The 14,086-nt window shown below is 53.7% G+C and overlaps 3 protein-coding genes across 3 annotated transcripts; 1 reads left to right on the top strand and 2 right to left on the bottom strand.

The window, feature by feature from the left end:
- Positions 1-2,148: 2,148 nt before the first annotated feature.
- On the top strand, positions 2,149-2,928 carry UV8b_04059 (uncharacterized protein; the record flags this gene model as incomplete). Its single annotated transcript, XM_043141557.1, has 4 exons — positions 2,149-2,163; positions 2,249-2,677; positions 2,767-2,821; positions 2,882-2,928. 4 exons carry the CDS (start codon positions 2,149-2,151, stop codon positions 2,926-2,928), a joined length of 546 nt encoding a protein of 181 aa, XP_042997491.1.
- A 6,643-nt stretch (positions 2,929-9,571) lies between these two features.
- Positions 9,572-11,356, bottom strand: UV8b_04058 (uncharacterized protein; the record flags this gene model as incomplete). Its single annotated transcript, XM_043141556.1, has 2 exons — positions 9,572-9,715; positions 10,001-11,356. The coding sequence occupies 2 exons, from the start codon at positions 11,354-11,356 to the stop codon at positions 9,572-9,574; spliced, it is 1,500 nt and encodes a 499-aa protein (XP_042997490.1).
- Positions 11,357-12,453: 1,097 nt separating this feature from the next.
- UV8b_04057 (uncharacterized protein) lies at positions 12,454-13,295 on the bottom strand (the record flags this gene model as incomplete). The annotated part of the gene is made up of 2 exons (XM_043141555.1): positions 12,454-12,637; positions 12,721-13,295. 2 exons carry the CDS (start codon positions 13,293-13,295, stop codon positions 12,454-12,456), a joined length of 759 nt encoding a protein of 252 aa, XP_042997489.1.
- Between the last annotated feature and the right edge of the window lie 791 nt (positions 13,296-14,086).

Genomic DNA, 14,086 nt, shown 5'->3' with positions numbered 1-14,086 from the left:
CAGTCCAGGCAAAACCCCTTCCCTTCTCGGTTGTCGGCACCTCTCGAGCATTGGAGCACGAATCCACCAACATTCGGTTGACAATGTTCGCAGAATCCAGTTTGCATGCTTTATGAGTGGTCCCGTATGAGTCCCCATCAACAAACTATCTGTCGTTTTAGCTCCAAGTCTAGCTTTTCAAATGTCAAGTTGCTTTTCCTTGCCAGAAATTGTTTTCACAATAGAGCAGAGCAGTACGAAATCGCGTTGCTTACGCAGGTGTTGACTCCACGCAGACGCATATTCATTCATCGCATCCTCAGCAATCATCATTCAGCGATTAACTATTCATCTCTCGTGGTTTCCAGGCGATCGCACCCGTTCGTTAAGGCTAGGAAAAGTTACGTGATGTTAATGAAATTGTCCCCACGAGTAACTGCCAGCCTGTTGAGAGCTTCTCAAGTCCATCAACTCGCTCCTCAATCACCAGCTGAAAATTACGTACGCTCTGTATGGAAAAGAAAGGATTCACAGCCATCCGTCGAGCCCTATGGTTCTCATGGTCGACAGTAGCCAACACTCTCTTTAGGGGATAATTAGATACGGATGCGGCCATGTTCCATTGATCTCTCGGGGTAGGCTGTTGTCATACCAGGAGCTCCGAACTTTTGAACAAGGCGTTGCTCAGTTATTGCGACTATACCAGAATTTTTCACAAAAGCTCACCTTCTTTGTCCAAAAGCCCATTAATCCCCGAGGACTTGTTGGACCCCCGTACAGATCGGCGCGGAAGTCGTGTTGTGCGACATGGACTTCCCAAAGACTCGTTCGAAACACGACGCCATACTTGTTATGCAAGTCTAGAAACTTGAACGTGTATTGTCCTCCAGGAATTGTATCATAGTAGAACTCGTCGTGTTGCCTCAAAACCGCAAGTTTTGGGCCGGGAATATGAGCGGTAGGACTGACATATAATTGTTACAAGCAGGACAGCATACATAAATCACGATCCAATCGCAGCAATTAGCGTTAGGTCCCAGTCCCTGGCAGAGATCCATGTGCACAGGGGCATGCTGAATTAAAATGGAGAAAAACAGGACTGGAGAAACTTTGAACGCAATCTGTCAGTGAAATTGGGGACTGTACAATAGCACCATTCAGGTAAGTATCAGTTCATATAGTATGAACCTTTGAGACGGATTGATTCGGAAAAGATCATGTGAAGACACGGAGTCCTGTCGTATGTCTGAATTCTCCCAATGTACGGGGCCGGTTTTAAACTGTTAGACCAATGCCAAGTCTCGGGCAACCGCATCTATATCAGCAGCTGTACGGGCGAGGAGTAAAGAATAGCCCTGACCATGAAAAAAGGTGAGACATATTGGGCGAAGAGAGACCACAAATCCAAAAGGTCGCGTTTTTTGTTGAAGAAGCCCCGTTTCTACACTCGTATTCGCGGGTTTCCTCCTTAGAATTGCTGCTGGTGTGAACAGTCATTGCTGGCCCCTTGTCCGGGAGAAGGGGTGTCCGAAACAACTGAGGGTGGCGTCCGTGGCGCTGACGACGAAGAAAAAGTCAAGAAAAGAATGGATAGACCAATGCTTTGGAAGGAACAAAACAATCCCTCATCCGAAACCATCCAATCGAGTGGGAGGTGGGCAAAGCATCGTGAATAGCATTAGCACCATGGCAACATCCTCAAGCGCTGACTGGGAAAAAGCACGGGAGCAGCCAACAGACCCTATCTAAAGAATGGACATGGGTCTGTTGGAGGCCTGTTCGCCTATTCTGAAGAGTAAATAGTATCATGCGAGGGAGAAATCGGGAGGAGCTGGTTGATGGGCCTGCAGGCGAATATGTTGGGCATCAAAGGATTGTCAAGCAGCTAAATGCAAGGGATTGTTCCAAGCAACGCGTGATCCCGTGTGGTTTGCCCCAGTCCTGAAACATAGGACGGTGTAAGGTAATGACTTGGGGCGATGTGATGGATTCATTGGCAGTTTGATCACCTATGGCGTCAACTGGTATGCTCTGGTTAGGGGAAAGCACGACCCAGACTTCAGCACACAGCATATCCTGCCAGGTAACCATTGCTTCCTTCCTCCATTCCCTCCCTTCCCTCCTCCCCATTACTTTCCTTTCCCTCCGTTCTTTCCGTTTGATTGCTGCATGATGACGGATTGGGTACGGAGTAGAGATGGGGTTGATCGGCCATTGGATGGTTTCACAACCTGAGCCCTAATGCAGCACAAAAGATCTGGAGGGGTAGCATCAATCGTGCGCTCCTTTCCGGGGATATGGTGCTTTTGTCTTCGCATGCGCTCTACGAAGCGTGAGAAAGGGCGTATTTATTCTCTCATGCGATACCAACTCGACCGTTTACCGGCGTCATTTACCAGCTCCAGCGTCCTCGACACAGGAAACTTTTTCCGTCTTTCCTTCCAGAAGCGCATGCGTCAAAGTGGTTGGTGGACCAAGCCAAATCCAAGTTGTCGTGGCAAATCCGCATGTCAACGGCCGTCTCGTCAATATTGGGCAGCGACAACAGTCTCCTTGCCGAAAGAGCGGACAAAGAAAAACAGAAAACGGCGGGAACCGGCAGCGGGATGACGGAATGAGACAGCGCCACCTGCGGGCGCGAGTGATGCTGGCGGAGCACCGCAAGCCCTTTTCTCTCCACGGCCCCAAAGGTAGTAAGGTAGGCTTTTACAAGCCTTGCTCCAGCCAAAAAAGCCAGCAGCTCGTTTGCCGGCGGCGGTGTGTCTTCGATCACCATCCGGAGTAAAGGGCGAGTGGCCAGGTTTGGGGCGCATGGAGGTCAAGATACACGGCGGAGCTAACGGTTTGAAATTGCAACTGCCGAGAACATCCTGCCTTATCACCACGCTAACCACCCGCCTAGGAGGAAGCTATGAATTGCACACAAAAGACTATTCTTGTCGATTCTGATCGAAATCATCGGCATCCAGCAGATACACCTAAAGTAAACGAAACGACTGTATCACGTCACATGTCCTCATCGGCCGCTTTACCGGAATGCGTCAGAAAATTGACAGTTTCCGCCCATCAGATGTAAAGACGGTGGCGAGCCACAGAGCGAGGCAAGATTAAGGCCGAAATAGCGGCTTGCACCACGCCGTCTCACCGCCTGAGGCAGTACGTACCCCATCAACCTTGAAAGATAACAAGCTAGCGGTAAAAGGTCGAAAATTACAGATGCAACAGGGCAAAATGAGTCTATGAGTAGATCCTATTCGAGTTCACAGAGCGATCTAGATGGACCTACCCAAGGTAAAGGTACCTTGGGTAGGCTAAGGCAGTCGCTTGCCAACCGGTTGTCTTCGAGTCTCAACTATCGAAAGCCAATGACGCACCTGCAGCAGAAACAAAACTGAAAACTCCACCTCTGGAAGCCGCCGAGCCGGGCGTGGCGTTTGTTTCGGCGCTCTCACGTCCACCCACCTCGCTTCCGTACGGGAAAATTTCCACTGAATTGGGGCCAACACTGGGCGCCACTAGTCACGCATTCGAAAGGCACCTTGAAATCCAGCATACTGAGTTGAGTATATTGTTTTCGGATAGTTCTTTCTATTCGCCGCAGTTCCGCCATTGCTGGCCCTGTTTAACTATTCATACGTCTCTCCAGACGGACGCGATCTATAGGATAAGATAATCTATTCTCTTTTTTTTTCTTCCAACCTTCAACCTTTGGTGTACTAGCGCAATCTAATCAATCAAAAAAAATACAACGCCGTCTATATTTTTTCTACCGGCTCTTATACAAGCCAAGGCCACCAGTTATGATGAATAGAAGTGTTTTTTTTTTTTTTTTTTTTTTTTTTTTTTTTTTTTTTTTGCTAAACAACGCCTCGGGAGTCCTTTTTGGAAAATCTCAGGAAAATGTCGACTATTTTTTCAAGGTAGGTCGGAGAGGCTTCATGGACTGTCTGTCCAAGTGTTAGCTATGGATGTCTATGCTATGCTGCTTCTAACGAGTCAGGTGCCGACCTTGCCCATTCACCGTAAAGGGAAGCCATCACCGGCCAAGCATTGTGCAAAGAAATCCAACTCAAGACTGGCGCGGAGGTCTAGTCGGCTGGGGCGAATTCGGCGAGTTGATGACGATACCAGAGATATCATAGGGACCGCGTGGCATGATGGGCAGCCGGCTTCCTGTCTCAGCCAAAGGATTTTTATGCTTGAAGAGGCGCTTGTGGAGAGGTCCGCGGCCACTGGATCGCGAACCTAGGTGGTGGGATTGGGAGGGATGAAAGAGGCGGACTCTTCCTCGAGGTGCAAGTATTCCGATTCAGCTGTCAAGCGGAGCGGGAGGCAGAGAAACTGAGTATTGGCAGAGAGTTCAAGGACAGCTGGTGTTGGTGTCAAGCAAAAAAGCGATTTATATACACATGTATACGTGTGAATGACAAGTTAAAAGGGGGGGGGGGAGTCGGACAATGTTGGAGGACATGTCTGAGATGATAACCGAACAAGCACGGGGTGTGGCCTGTTAACAAACAAAGCTGCCGATCTTGGTGGGAAAAAGGAGAAGAAAAAATAAAATAAAAAGTTTTTTCTTTTCAACAAAAGCAATAGGAAAGGTTTCTTGCTGTTGGACGATGGATCCATTCCCTGGCCGCGAGCAAGGTTCGCTTGGTTTGGGTCATGTCAAGTCAAGAGCCTACTCGGTGGAGCAGCGCAGCGTTGAGGGCCGAGACTTGGGAGTCGAGGAAGGGGTCGTGCGCTCGCTCGCGTGGCTTTCCATTTCCCGGGCCAATTGCCTCAATCAGGGGTTGGGTTGGATTGGGTTGGGTGACATGGGCAAGGGGACCGACCATTTCCCTTTTGGCTCCGTCGGGACATGGACAGACATGGAGCTTGTCAATCGCATCCGGAGCACCGAAGTTGGCGGTCTGCCCAGGTCGACGTCGACGAGTTTGTCGGAGAGAGACTAGACTGGAGGGAGGAGGAGGACATCAAGAAGCACGGCGCAACCGCACGTTGGTTGAAGAGCAGCCCGGCGCAGCGCAGCCCAGTCCAGCAGGGGCCCCCGGTCCAGCAGCCCCGTGCCTGGGCCGGGTTCCCTGGCGACTGGAGGCCTGGGCCTTGGCCTGGGGTCGCCAGCGGTCTGGTCTGGTCTGGTCTGGTCTGGTCTGGTCTGGTTGTCCTGTCCCTGTCCTCCATTGCTGGCGCCGACCAGCAAGAAGAGCAGCGGCGGCGGTGGAACCAGATTGACGTGCAGCATGGAAGGAAGAGCTAAGCGGTCTGCGATTCCGCATGTGGCCTTTGATGATGCTCCAGACTGGTCGTTAGTATTGAGAGTCGCAGGCCACATATATGCAGGCAGGCTCCTGTCCTGTCGAGCAACCCTCTCTCTCGTCTGACACCGACAAGCCGACAGGCTGACAAGCTGACAAGCATCAGCCCCTCGACTGTCGAAACGACTGTCAAACCGACTGTCAAACCGACTGTCGAAACGACTGTCAAACCGACTGTCGAAACGACTGTCAAACCGACTGTCAAACCGACTGTCAAACCGACTGTCAAACCGACTGTCAAACCGACTGTCAAACCGACTGTCAAACCGACTGTCAAAACGCAGTGAAACATGCAATGATGGATGATGCATGCTCAGTGCTGCAAGCAACCAGCAGAGGCAAGTTTTGCACGTATTGATCAAATACATGTCTGGTACCTGCCTGGTGGCTGACACTGTCTGGTCGGTAAGCGCAACCGGCCGGCTCCAGGGGGTCAACCCCAGGAGCCCAGGAGCCCAGGAGCCCAGGGGCCCAGGGCCAGCGGGTGGGTGGCAGCACGCCTGGTTGTAGTGGTGGTTGCAGCTTGAGCCTGGCCTGTCGTCGCCGTCCATGCCACTCAATGCTTGCATTCGCTGTGGAGCCGCCAACCAGCCTCAGACATGTCAAAGCAGCCAGGCCAGGGGAATGGGTCCCGGTACGGAGTACTCCGTACTTGCTTTTGGTACAATACATACCATCGGTGCCGGGCCGAGGGCCCAGGTCAGTCAGTTGGCAAGCGTCTGGTCTGGTCGACGGAGGAGAAGTCTAGTACATAGGAGGTAGGCACATACATTAGGTACCTACCATACCTATTCTGGGGGTGCCTGGCTTCTGTTTTAGGCGCTGGTCAGGCAGAATCGAGCAGTCTGATCAGTGAGTCTATCTAGTCTGGTCTGGTCTGGTCTGGTCTGGTCTGGTTTGGTCTGGTTTGGTCTGGTCGGTCTGGTTGATTGACCCAACAAAGCGACATAGGCACGCGACCTGGTTCACGCCCGCCGGTACCTGCATCGCGTCGCGTCGCGTCGCGTCGCGTTGCGCTGCGTTGCGTTGCCGTTGCACAAGCAGCAAGCAGCAAGCAGCAAGCAGCAAGCGCAAAGAGGAAACGTTTCAAACGACGACGACGACGCCGCCGCACATCCCACCTCCCGCATCCCATGCCCGCCCTATCCGGCCCCGCGGCAAACCCTTCTCATCGGGTCACGGATGATGCGCGAGTGAGACTTGTTAGTTGTCCCCGACAAAAAAGAAAGCTCCATGTCATGTCCCACGTCGAATTGTCGCAACAAGCAAAAATGGGCCAGCAGCCTCCCTCCCAAGTTCCCGAGTCCCCAAACCAACCCCAGCTGCTGCAAGCTGCTGCCAGCGTGCCGCCCATCGCCCATCGCCCATCGCCCATCGCCCATCGGCGTCGTCACTTGTGCATGCGTGCGTCCAATCGCAAGCACGTGCGTGTCGCCAACAGCTCGGGTCTCCAGGTAAGACAAGGTGGGTGGGCACTGCACTGGGCAGCACGAACACAGTGGCGGCGTCACGGTGTGGCTACGGGCTTCCCCCAGCTGTCAAATGGTCCATCGCTCCGTCCGAGCGGCTGCGCGGCTGCGCTGCTGGGGGATTTATGCCCATTCATGGGAAAATTGAGGCAAAGTACCCCGAGGTACATGCGGAGTTACGGCCTGGAGTCAATTTGGCGCCTTTTCGCCCATCAAAGGTACCTAAGGTAGGTACTTGCCTGGCAATTCTTTTTTTCTTCCGTCACCTTCCCAAGCCAATCGCCTGACGAGCCAAAAAAAAAAAAAAAAAAAGGAAAAAGGAAAAAGGAAAAAGGAAAAGGAAAAATCATGGGGGGACTTCATTTGCTCTCACCAAGCTTTGCAAAGAGCAAGCCCTGCTCTTGGAAAGAAGCGTTGAAATGGGCGCGTCCTTCATCCATGACCGGGAATCCTCCGTTTCCTCCACCAAAAGCCTTGTCGGTAACCATCCTTCAAAGCAGAATCCAGTCGCTGCCCCCTTACAGACGACACGACACACACAGGCCTGGGATCATCCATCACCTTGGCGGAAGCAATCTGGCAATCTGGCAATCTGGCAATCTGCCAACACCTTCCTCCAGCAGGTGTCACTACTCAGCGCCCATGTCCGCCGCCGTGTTTAGACCACCAGATGCGGGCTGGGGACAAGGGACAGACGGGACAGACTTTGACTATCCGACAAGCAATACCGCCGCCAACCATTCCTTCCATTATTTACAGTTCCAACACCAGCAGCAGAGACGAGACACCCTGTCAACATGAACACTCAATAGCCGTTTGGAAGGAATGCCGCCGCGGCTTATGTGCTCTGCACCGCTCCTGTCGTCACCATTTCTCTGTACCTTGATGCTGGCAGCCGTCACCAGGCCAATGAATAACTAGACATCTCCCTCCTTTATGACGCGGGGCCCTTTTGCAAGTTTCGTCTCGTCACCAGAGCTCTAGAGGGTGGCGGAATATCAAGGTTCGAAATGCGACAGTGACAGTGACTTGTCATTCCCCACGCCAGTTTTGCATTTGCAGGCCCATGACGTTTCAAAGAGCTTCAGAGCCTCGGTCCCTGAATCAGCACACATGGGCAAGGCTTCAAGTTACTCCGTACTTGCTCGAAATTCGCAATGTCGTCTGCACCAATGCCAGGGTGGCAGAGCGTGCGCGTGCGTGCTCTCTTGAAAGGTTCTTTTTTAGCAGCTCGGCCGGCGGCTCTGCGGAACCAGGACTACTCCGTACTACGCAACGTTTCCTCAAAACCAACCAGGCAAGGGTTATTGGTCTGTTTGCGGAAGCGCTGTAGTACAATACAGTACGGAGCACGTCCGTACGCACGCACTCCGTACCAGAGGCCGAGACTCGAGAGTGTCAATGGTCCTTGGCCTCGGTAACCAATCCACAGGCTGTCGCTCCCCCTGCTGCAACCTGTCGCGACCTTTGGACTTACCTTTGGACTTGGCCGTTACATCCGTCCCATGTTGGACCCAGCGCCTTCATTTCCCGGCAACTACCCGGACGACCAAATTACTCAACGTCCTTCCCTGGCCTTTGATCACGGACCACGGCAAGCTCAAGGAAGTCGGCAAGTCCCGCCAGACTCAGCACGTCCCACAACGTGCCCCAGGGCTCGGCAAGCCATGAGTCCGTGAGTCCATGACCCCCCAAGGAGAAGAGAGAGACCCCCGGCTCGGTCCCCGGCTCCCCGCTTTGCACCCGACGTTTACATGGTTGGAATAAGTCGGGAGTTGCGGCTATGACCGCAGATCGAAAAAAAAAAAAAAAAAACACGGTTCTGTGTGTGTTGAATGCGTCATCAGAGACCGCGCGATGGGCCTGACCGCAAGCAATGGTGAGATTCAGATTGCGACATTTCCGTCGAGCCAAAAGGCGCTCGCCCTCGTCAGGGGCATCGGCGCGAGAAATTCTGGCCCTGCTCAATCCTCGAGAGGGAGAGTCCGGAAATGGCTTCTGACTCGGACAAGCCTTCAATGCGCATGTGCCCCGACATTGCCTTGTTCTAGCAGCGGCCGGACTTGATTCGTCCGCGGGAACAACCCTTACGGACTCCGGAGGAATCCTGAGACGGTTTCAACTTGTGGCGTGGATGAGCAGCAATCACGACCGCTTTCATCTTCTTCATTGTGTTGTCGTTGTAGTATCATCTCGCATAGGTGGATCTGGACCTCCCTTTCTACCTGTGGACGCCATATTTTTTTTCTCTTATTCTCCTTCTCCTTCTTTATTTTTTTTTTATTTTTTTTCGCGCACAGGGCTTTGGGAGGTTTCCATGTCTTGTTCACGGGCTTTTTCATGTGCACATTTGCTAAATGGAACAATCCGATCGCATCCCTTGCAGGCATCGCCTCCCATCCATTCATTTTCCAGCATGGAAGCAAGGCCCCGAGCAGAATATCATTCCTGCAAAGGCGTGACAAAGCCCGGAGTCGGTTGGATGCCTCGTCTGTACGGTGCCATGCCATCCGTCACGGCTGCTTCCGGTGGCACCGAGCGATACATCAAACGAGCAAAGATGTTTTCAATTCTCGTGGCGGACATATTACGAAACAGGATTGTAAAAATAAAAAAAAAAAAGACATGCAGGCATGTATGGGGGGAACGGATAGGTCCGCGCTGCCCGTGTTTCCAGACACCCATTCATTCACTTGTCGCACGCAGTGAGCAGTAGTCCGCACGCGGATTTGACACGGCAGATCCGGGTCCCAGAATCATCAGGCCGAAGCGTCCAGACCAAAGACAGCGCTGGCAATGCTTGTCTTACCAGTGATTTTCCACGGTCAATGTTCCGCTCTTCGTAATCAGAAACTCTTCCACGGCCACGTCCTTGCCGCTCTCCTTGCCGGAGCCGCTTTCCTTGATACCGCCAAATGGCGCCTCTGCAGACGAAGAATTTCCCGTGTTCTGCAAAGGTTACGCGGGGTCAGCATGCGCTTTGACGATGAAGCGAGTTGCGGCAGAGTTGGCCTCGGCCGGGGGGGAATTCAGTGGGAAGCTGAAGACGGGCAGCATCATGCCAGCAGAAAAAAAAACCGAGGGGAGGAAGAAGGGGGAGTGTGGCAAGGAAACAAGGAAGAGGTCGGATCAAGCAGTAACCATTACTGGCCGGATAGTCATGGAGTGCTTGGGGGGGGGGGGGGGGGGGGGGGGGGAAGGGTATAGGGAGCGCGGTGACGAATCGGTACGCACCAAGCCAATCATGCCGGCCTCCAACTTCTCAAACATCCTCCACAGCCTGTCGACATTCTTTGTAAACACATAGCTCGCCAGCCCCATGCTGGTGTTGTTTGCGCGCTCAACGACTTCATCTTCCGTGTCGAACACAGATACGCCGAGCAGTGGGGCGAAGATTTCGTCTTGGCTCATGAGCATGTCGTCGGTCACGCCGGCCAGGATGGTCGGGTTCAAAAAGTAGCCGCCCTCGGAGTGTGCACGAAGGCCGGTTCCGAGAACCAGCTTGGCGCCCCTTGACAAGGCATCCTTAGCCATGGCCTCGGCTTTGTCCAGGCCTCGGGGCGTGGTGACTGGGCCCATGGTGGTTCCCCCGGCCATGCCGTGGCCGACCTTGAGCCCGGCCGTCCGGGACGCCAGCCTTTCGACGAAAGAGTCGTGCATGCCGCGCTGCAGATAGAGCCTGTTGGCGGAGATGCAGGCCTGGCCGGCGTGGCGCCATTTCAGGGCCATGAGCTGTTCCAGTGCTTGGTCGGGGTTCGCATCGTCGAACACGACAAAGGGACAGTTGCCGCCGAGCTCGAGGGTGGATTTCTTGAGATTTGCCGCGCATAGGCTGGAGATGATCTTGCCCACCCTGGTGCTGCCCGTAAAGGTCACCGTTCTGACAAGAGGGTGAAGACAGAGAGCCTCTGCGACGGCAGGCGTGTTGTCCAGGCTTGTGGTGACGACGTTGAGTGTCCCCGAGGGGAACCCGGCTCGCAGAGCCAGGTGGGAGACGGCCAGTGCCGTGATGGGCGTCTCGGGGGAAGGCTTGACGACCATGGTGCAGCCCGCGGCCAGCGCTGCCGCCATCTTGCGCAAGGCGAGGGCGACGGGGAAGTTCCACGGGACCAGGGCCGCAGCAACGCCGACGGGCTGCTTGATGGTGACGGCTCTCCGACCAGGGACGGCGGAGACGATGCAATGGCCGTGGGCTCTCTCAGCCTCCCCGACGAACCACCAGGTGAAGCTTGTGGCGTAGTCGATCTCGGCGCGAGCTTCGGCCAGCGGCTTCCCCGTCTCGTAGACCAGCATCGTGGCCAGGTCTTGCCTGGCGGCGACAATCAGATGGTGCCATTTGGAGATGCACTGCGCTCGCCGCCGGGGCGTCCACTTGGAATATTCCTGGAACGCCTGGTGGCTGGACTGAACTGCGGCATCCACGTCCAGGCCGCTGCAATCCGGGCACGAGATCCAGGGAGTTCCGGTTCCAGGGTCGATGACGTGGAATCGCTTGCCCGACTTTGCGTCCAGGACCTGGCCGTTTATGAGGCAGCCTGGCCGACAGAGGCTCTCGTCAGCCAGGGCGAAGGGTAGCTTCAAGTCGGCCATTCTTCCGCCTTGGCAGGCCCCTTTCCCCCACAGTGACAATGCAACGAGTTTGTCAAGGAGAGTCGCAGATTACAAGCTGCTCCATATATCTCGCGTTATTCGATGTTTTTCGTTTACAGGTGTTTGTTTTCCCGAGGTCAGGCGGGGTTCTGCGGTGGCACAGCGGAGGATATTGCGCGCACATCGCCCCCACGTCGTCGGCGCTTCCAGGTCTGACGTCGATCGGGCGAGGAGAAGCTGAAGCAAGCCCAAGGTGGCACTGGCTGGACGGTTTCATGGTTTCATGGTTTCATGGTTTCATGGTTTCATTTGGGAACATGACAGTGATGCAGTCTGGGTTTATTGGGTCAATCCAGCCTGGTTCACAGCGAGTCCCGAGGCGCTTAGTGGCCCATGCTATCCCTATCCCGCCCACGCGGCAGGCATCGCCCCGCAACCCCGCTCCGCTCTTGCCGTTTACGCATCGATGCAGCAGCCACGTCGTTAGTCCTTCGTCATACTCATGCCACCCAGCATGATGCAGCGGGAAATGGAACAAAACATAAGCCATTGCTTTTTCTTTTTCTTTTTTGCCTTCTTCCAGACACTCGGTGCTTTGGTAGGTCCGTAGTGCTGAGCCGACCAGACGCCAGAACGCTTCGAGACATGCCTGAACTTGTATCGCTATTGACGTCTTGCTACCGATACGTCCCCCCCCCGCCCCTTTGGAATGGCTGGGGCATTTCTCTCTTTGGCCGGTTCGCTTCCACCACCATCTTGCGCCGAAATGGTCCTGTCAGCAACAGCACCGTCTAGATTTGCGGACGACATGGCTGGTCATGCGGCCTCGGAATCTCGACTCGCTCAGTTAATCTACTTGAGCTTGGGCTTCGAGCATGACCGTCCCCATATCCTCTCCCTGCTGGTACTGCATCCTTCCACTGTCAATTCCAGTTGCCTCCCCTTCCCCTGTTGGACGAGATATCCGACTCTTTGGCCACTTACATTAGCTTTCATCCAGCCTACTTGAGAGTTCTTGGGCCATATTCACATGCTGGCTTTGACCCATCTGAATAGTGCCGGGCATCAGGGTAGGTAGGAGGCAAGCTGACTTCTTCTCACACACATCGCCCGCCGTCAACCTCGATATTCACACCAGTAATGAAGGCTGCCTCTTCACTGGCCAAGTAGCAGCACGCATTGCCAACATCGGCAGGTGTCGACGGGCGCCCAAGCGGAACAGTAGATACAAACGCAGCGCGGTTCTCCTCAGTATCAGCTTTGCCCAAGAAGAGATGGGTCCTATCAAAACCCCAGTCGTCAGAAGCTGATGAATGGTCCATCCGGCCGGCGCGAAGCGGGGGGGGGGGGTGGGAGGCACTCACATTGCCGTACTGCCGATGACGGGAGAAACAGCATTGAACCGGATCTGTTTCGGGCCATATTCTGCAGCCAGGGACTTGGTGGCCGTGATGATGGCTCCCTTGGAGGCGTTGTACCAGGTTAACCTGGGTCGAGGCCGTATCCCAGCCGTTGAGGCCACTTGGATGAAGCACCCTGGTCGATTCTCCTTCAGAAAGTACCTTTGTAGCAGAACGCTTGTCGACATGTAAAGTGCCTTGACATTGACGTTGAACACGGCGTCGAATTCTGACTCGGTGACATGCTCTGTTGGTTTATTTTCATACCCAACGCCTGCATTATTGACAATAATGTCGAGCTGCCCAAACGCCTTTAGGGATTCGTTTAGCAGACGCTCCCAGTCGTTTCTCTTGGTGACATCGGCTTGGACAAAGACGGCTCCCAGCTCCGCAGCCGCTGCCTGGCCAGCCTGTTCCGAGATGTCTGCGATGATGACCTTGGCGCCTTCCCTGGAGAACTTGTCTGCGATGCCTTTTCCAAACCCACCTGCAGCACCTGTGACGACGGCAACCTTGCCATCCAGTCGGCCATTGGACATGGTGGGTGATAAACTTGATGTCTGTTGCAGCAATAATGACAAGCAGGAAACAGAGACAGTATCGGTTCAAAAATAGCTCAGCTACCTGGATATGGTGCAATGAGGACAGACTTTCGAGCTTCGGAGGGGAAAGTCGAGTTTGGACTTGCGAGAAGAAAGAGGAGGGGGGGAGAATGTTGCGTGCAACGTCCCACCAGGCCTCTCTCCTCTCCATGTACAGATTACTCCGCACCTGCAGCGAGCTTATTAATACAATACTAATCAAGTTATAGAAGAGATAAAGTTGGTGAAAAAGGATAGGATATAGTTTTCGGATTCATTACCAAGTACCGCTTCCTATAACGCGCCGCCATTACTACTTGGAATTGTAATATCACTAGTATTGAAATGCTGCTCTGGCGCTCATACCCGGTACCAGAGCGCCACCTTCCTATCAAAACAATATCGCACTGCAGAAGTTTATAAGCTCAATTCTCCTCGATATAATGCTATCGTCTATTGACACCCCGTTGAGTAAAGAAACCTTTTACCGCTGTAAAATAAAAGTCGCCTTCTAGCGTTGCATCTTTCACAGTGCTTACTTACAGATGTGCGAGGTTGCTCAACGCTACGTGACATGGCTGACTCCTGCTAGATCTGCTTGCAAAATGACCAACTTCACTAGCTAGGATATACAGATTACATCCCCCAACTCTGCTTTGTTTTAATTTCAGATTCGAAGACGACCGACGGCGGAAAAAAGCCGTCTGGTGAACATGCGTGTCAAGCGTCGGGTGTAGCTAGGTACCTAA

The sequence above is a fragment of the Ustilaginoidea virens genome, chromosome 3, assembly GCF_000687475.1.
Source record: "Ustilaginoidea virens chromosome 3, complete sequence".
In the NCBI taxonomy this organism is placed as follows: domain Eukaryota; kingdom Fungi; phylum Ascomycota; class Sordariomycetes; order Hypocreales; family Clavicipitaceae; genus Ustilaginoidea; species Ustilaginoidea virens.
This window is presented reverse-complemented; position numbering and strand designations above follow the sequence as displayed.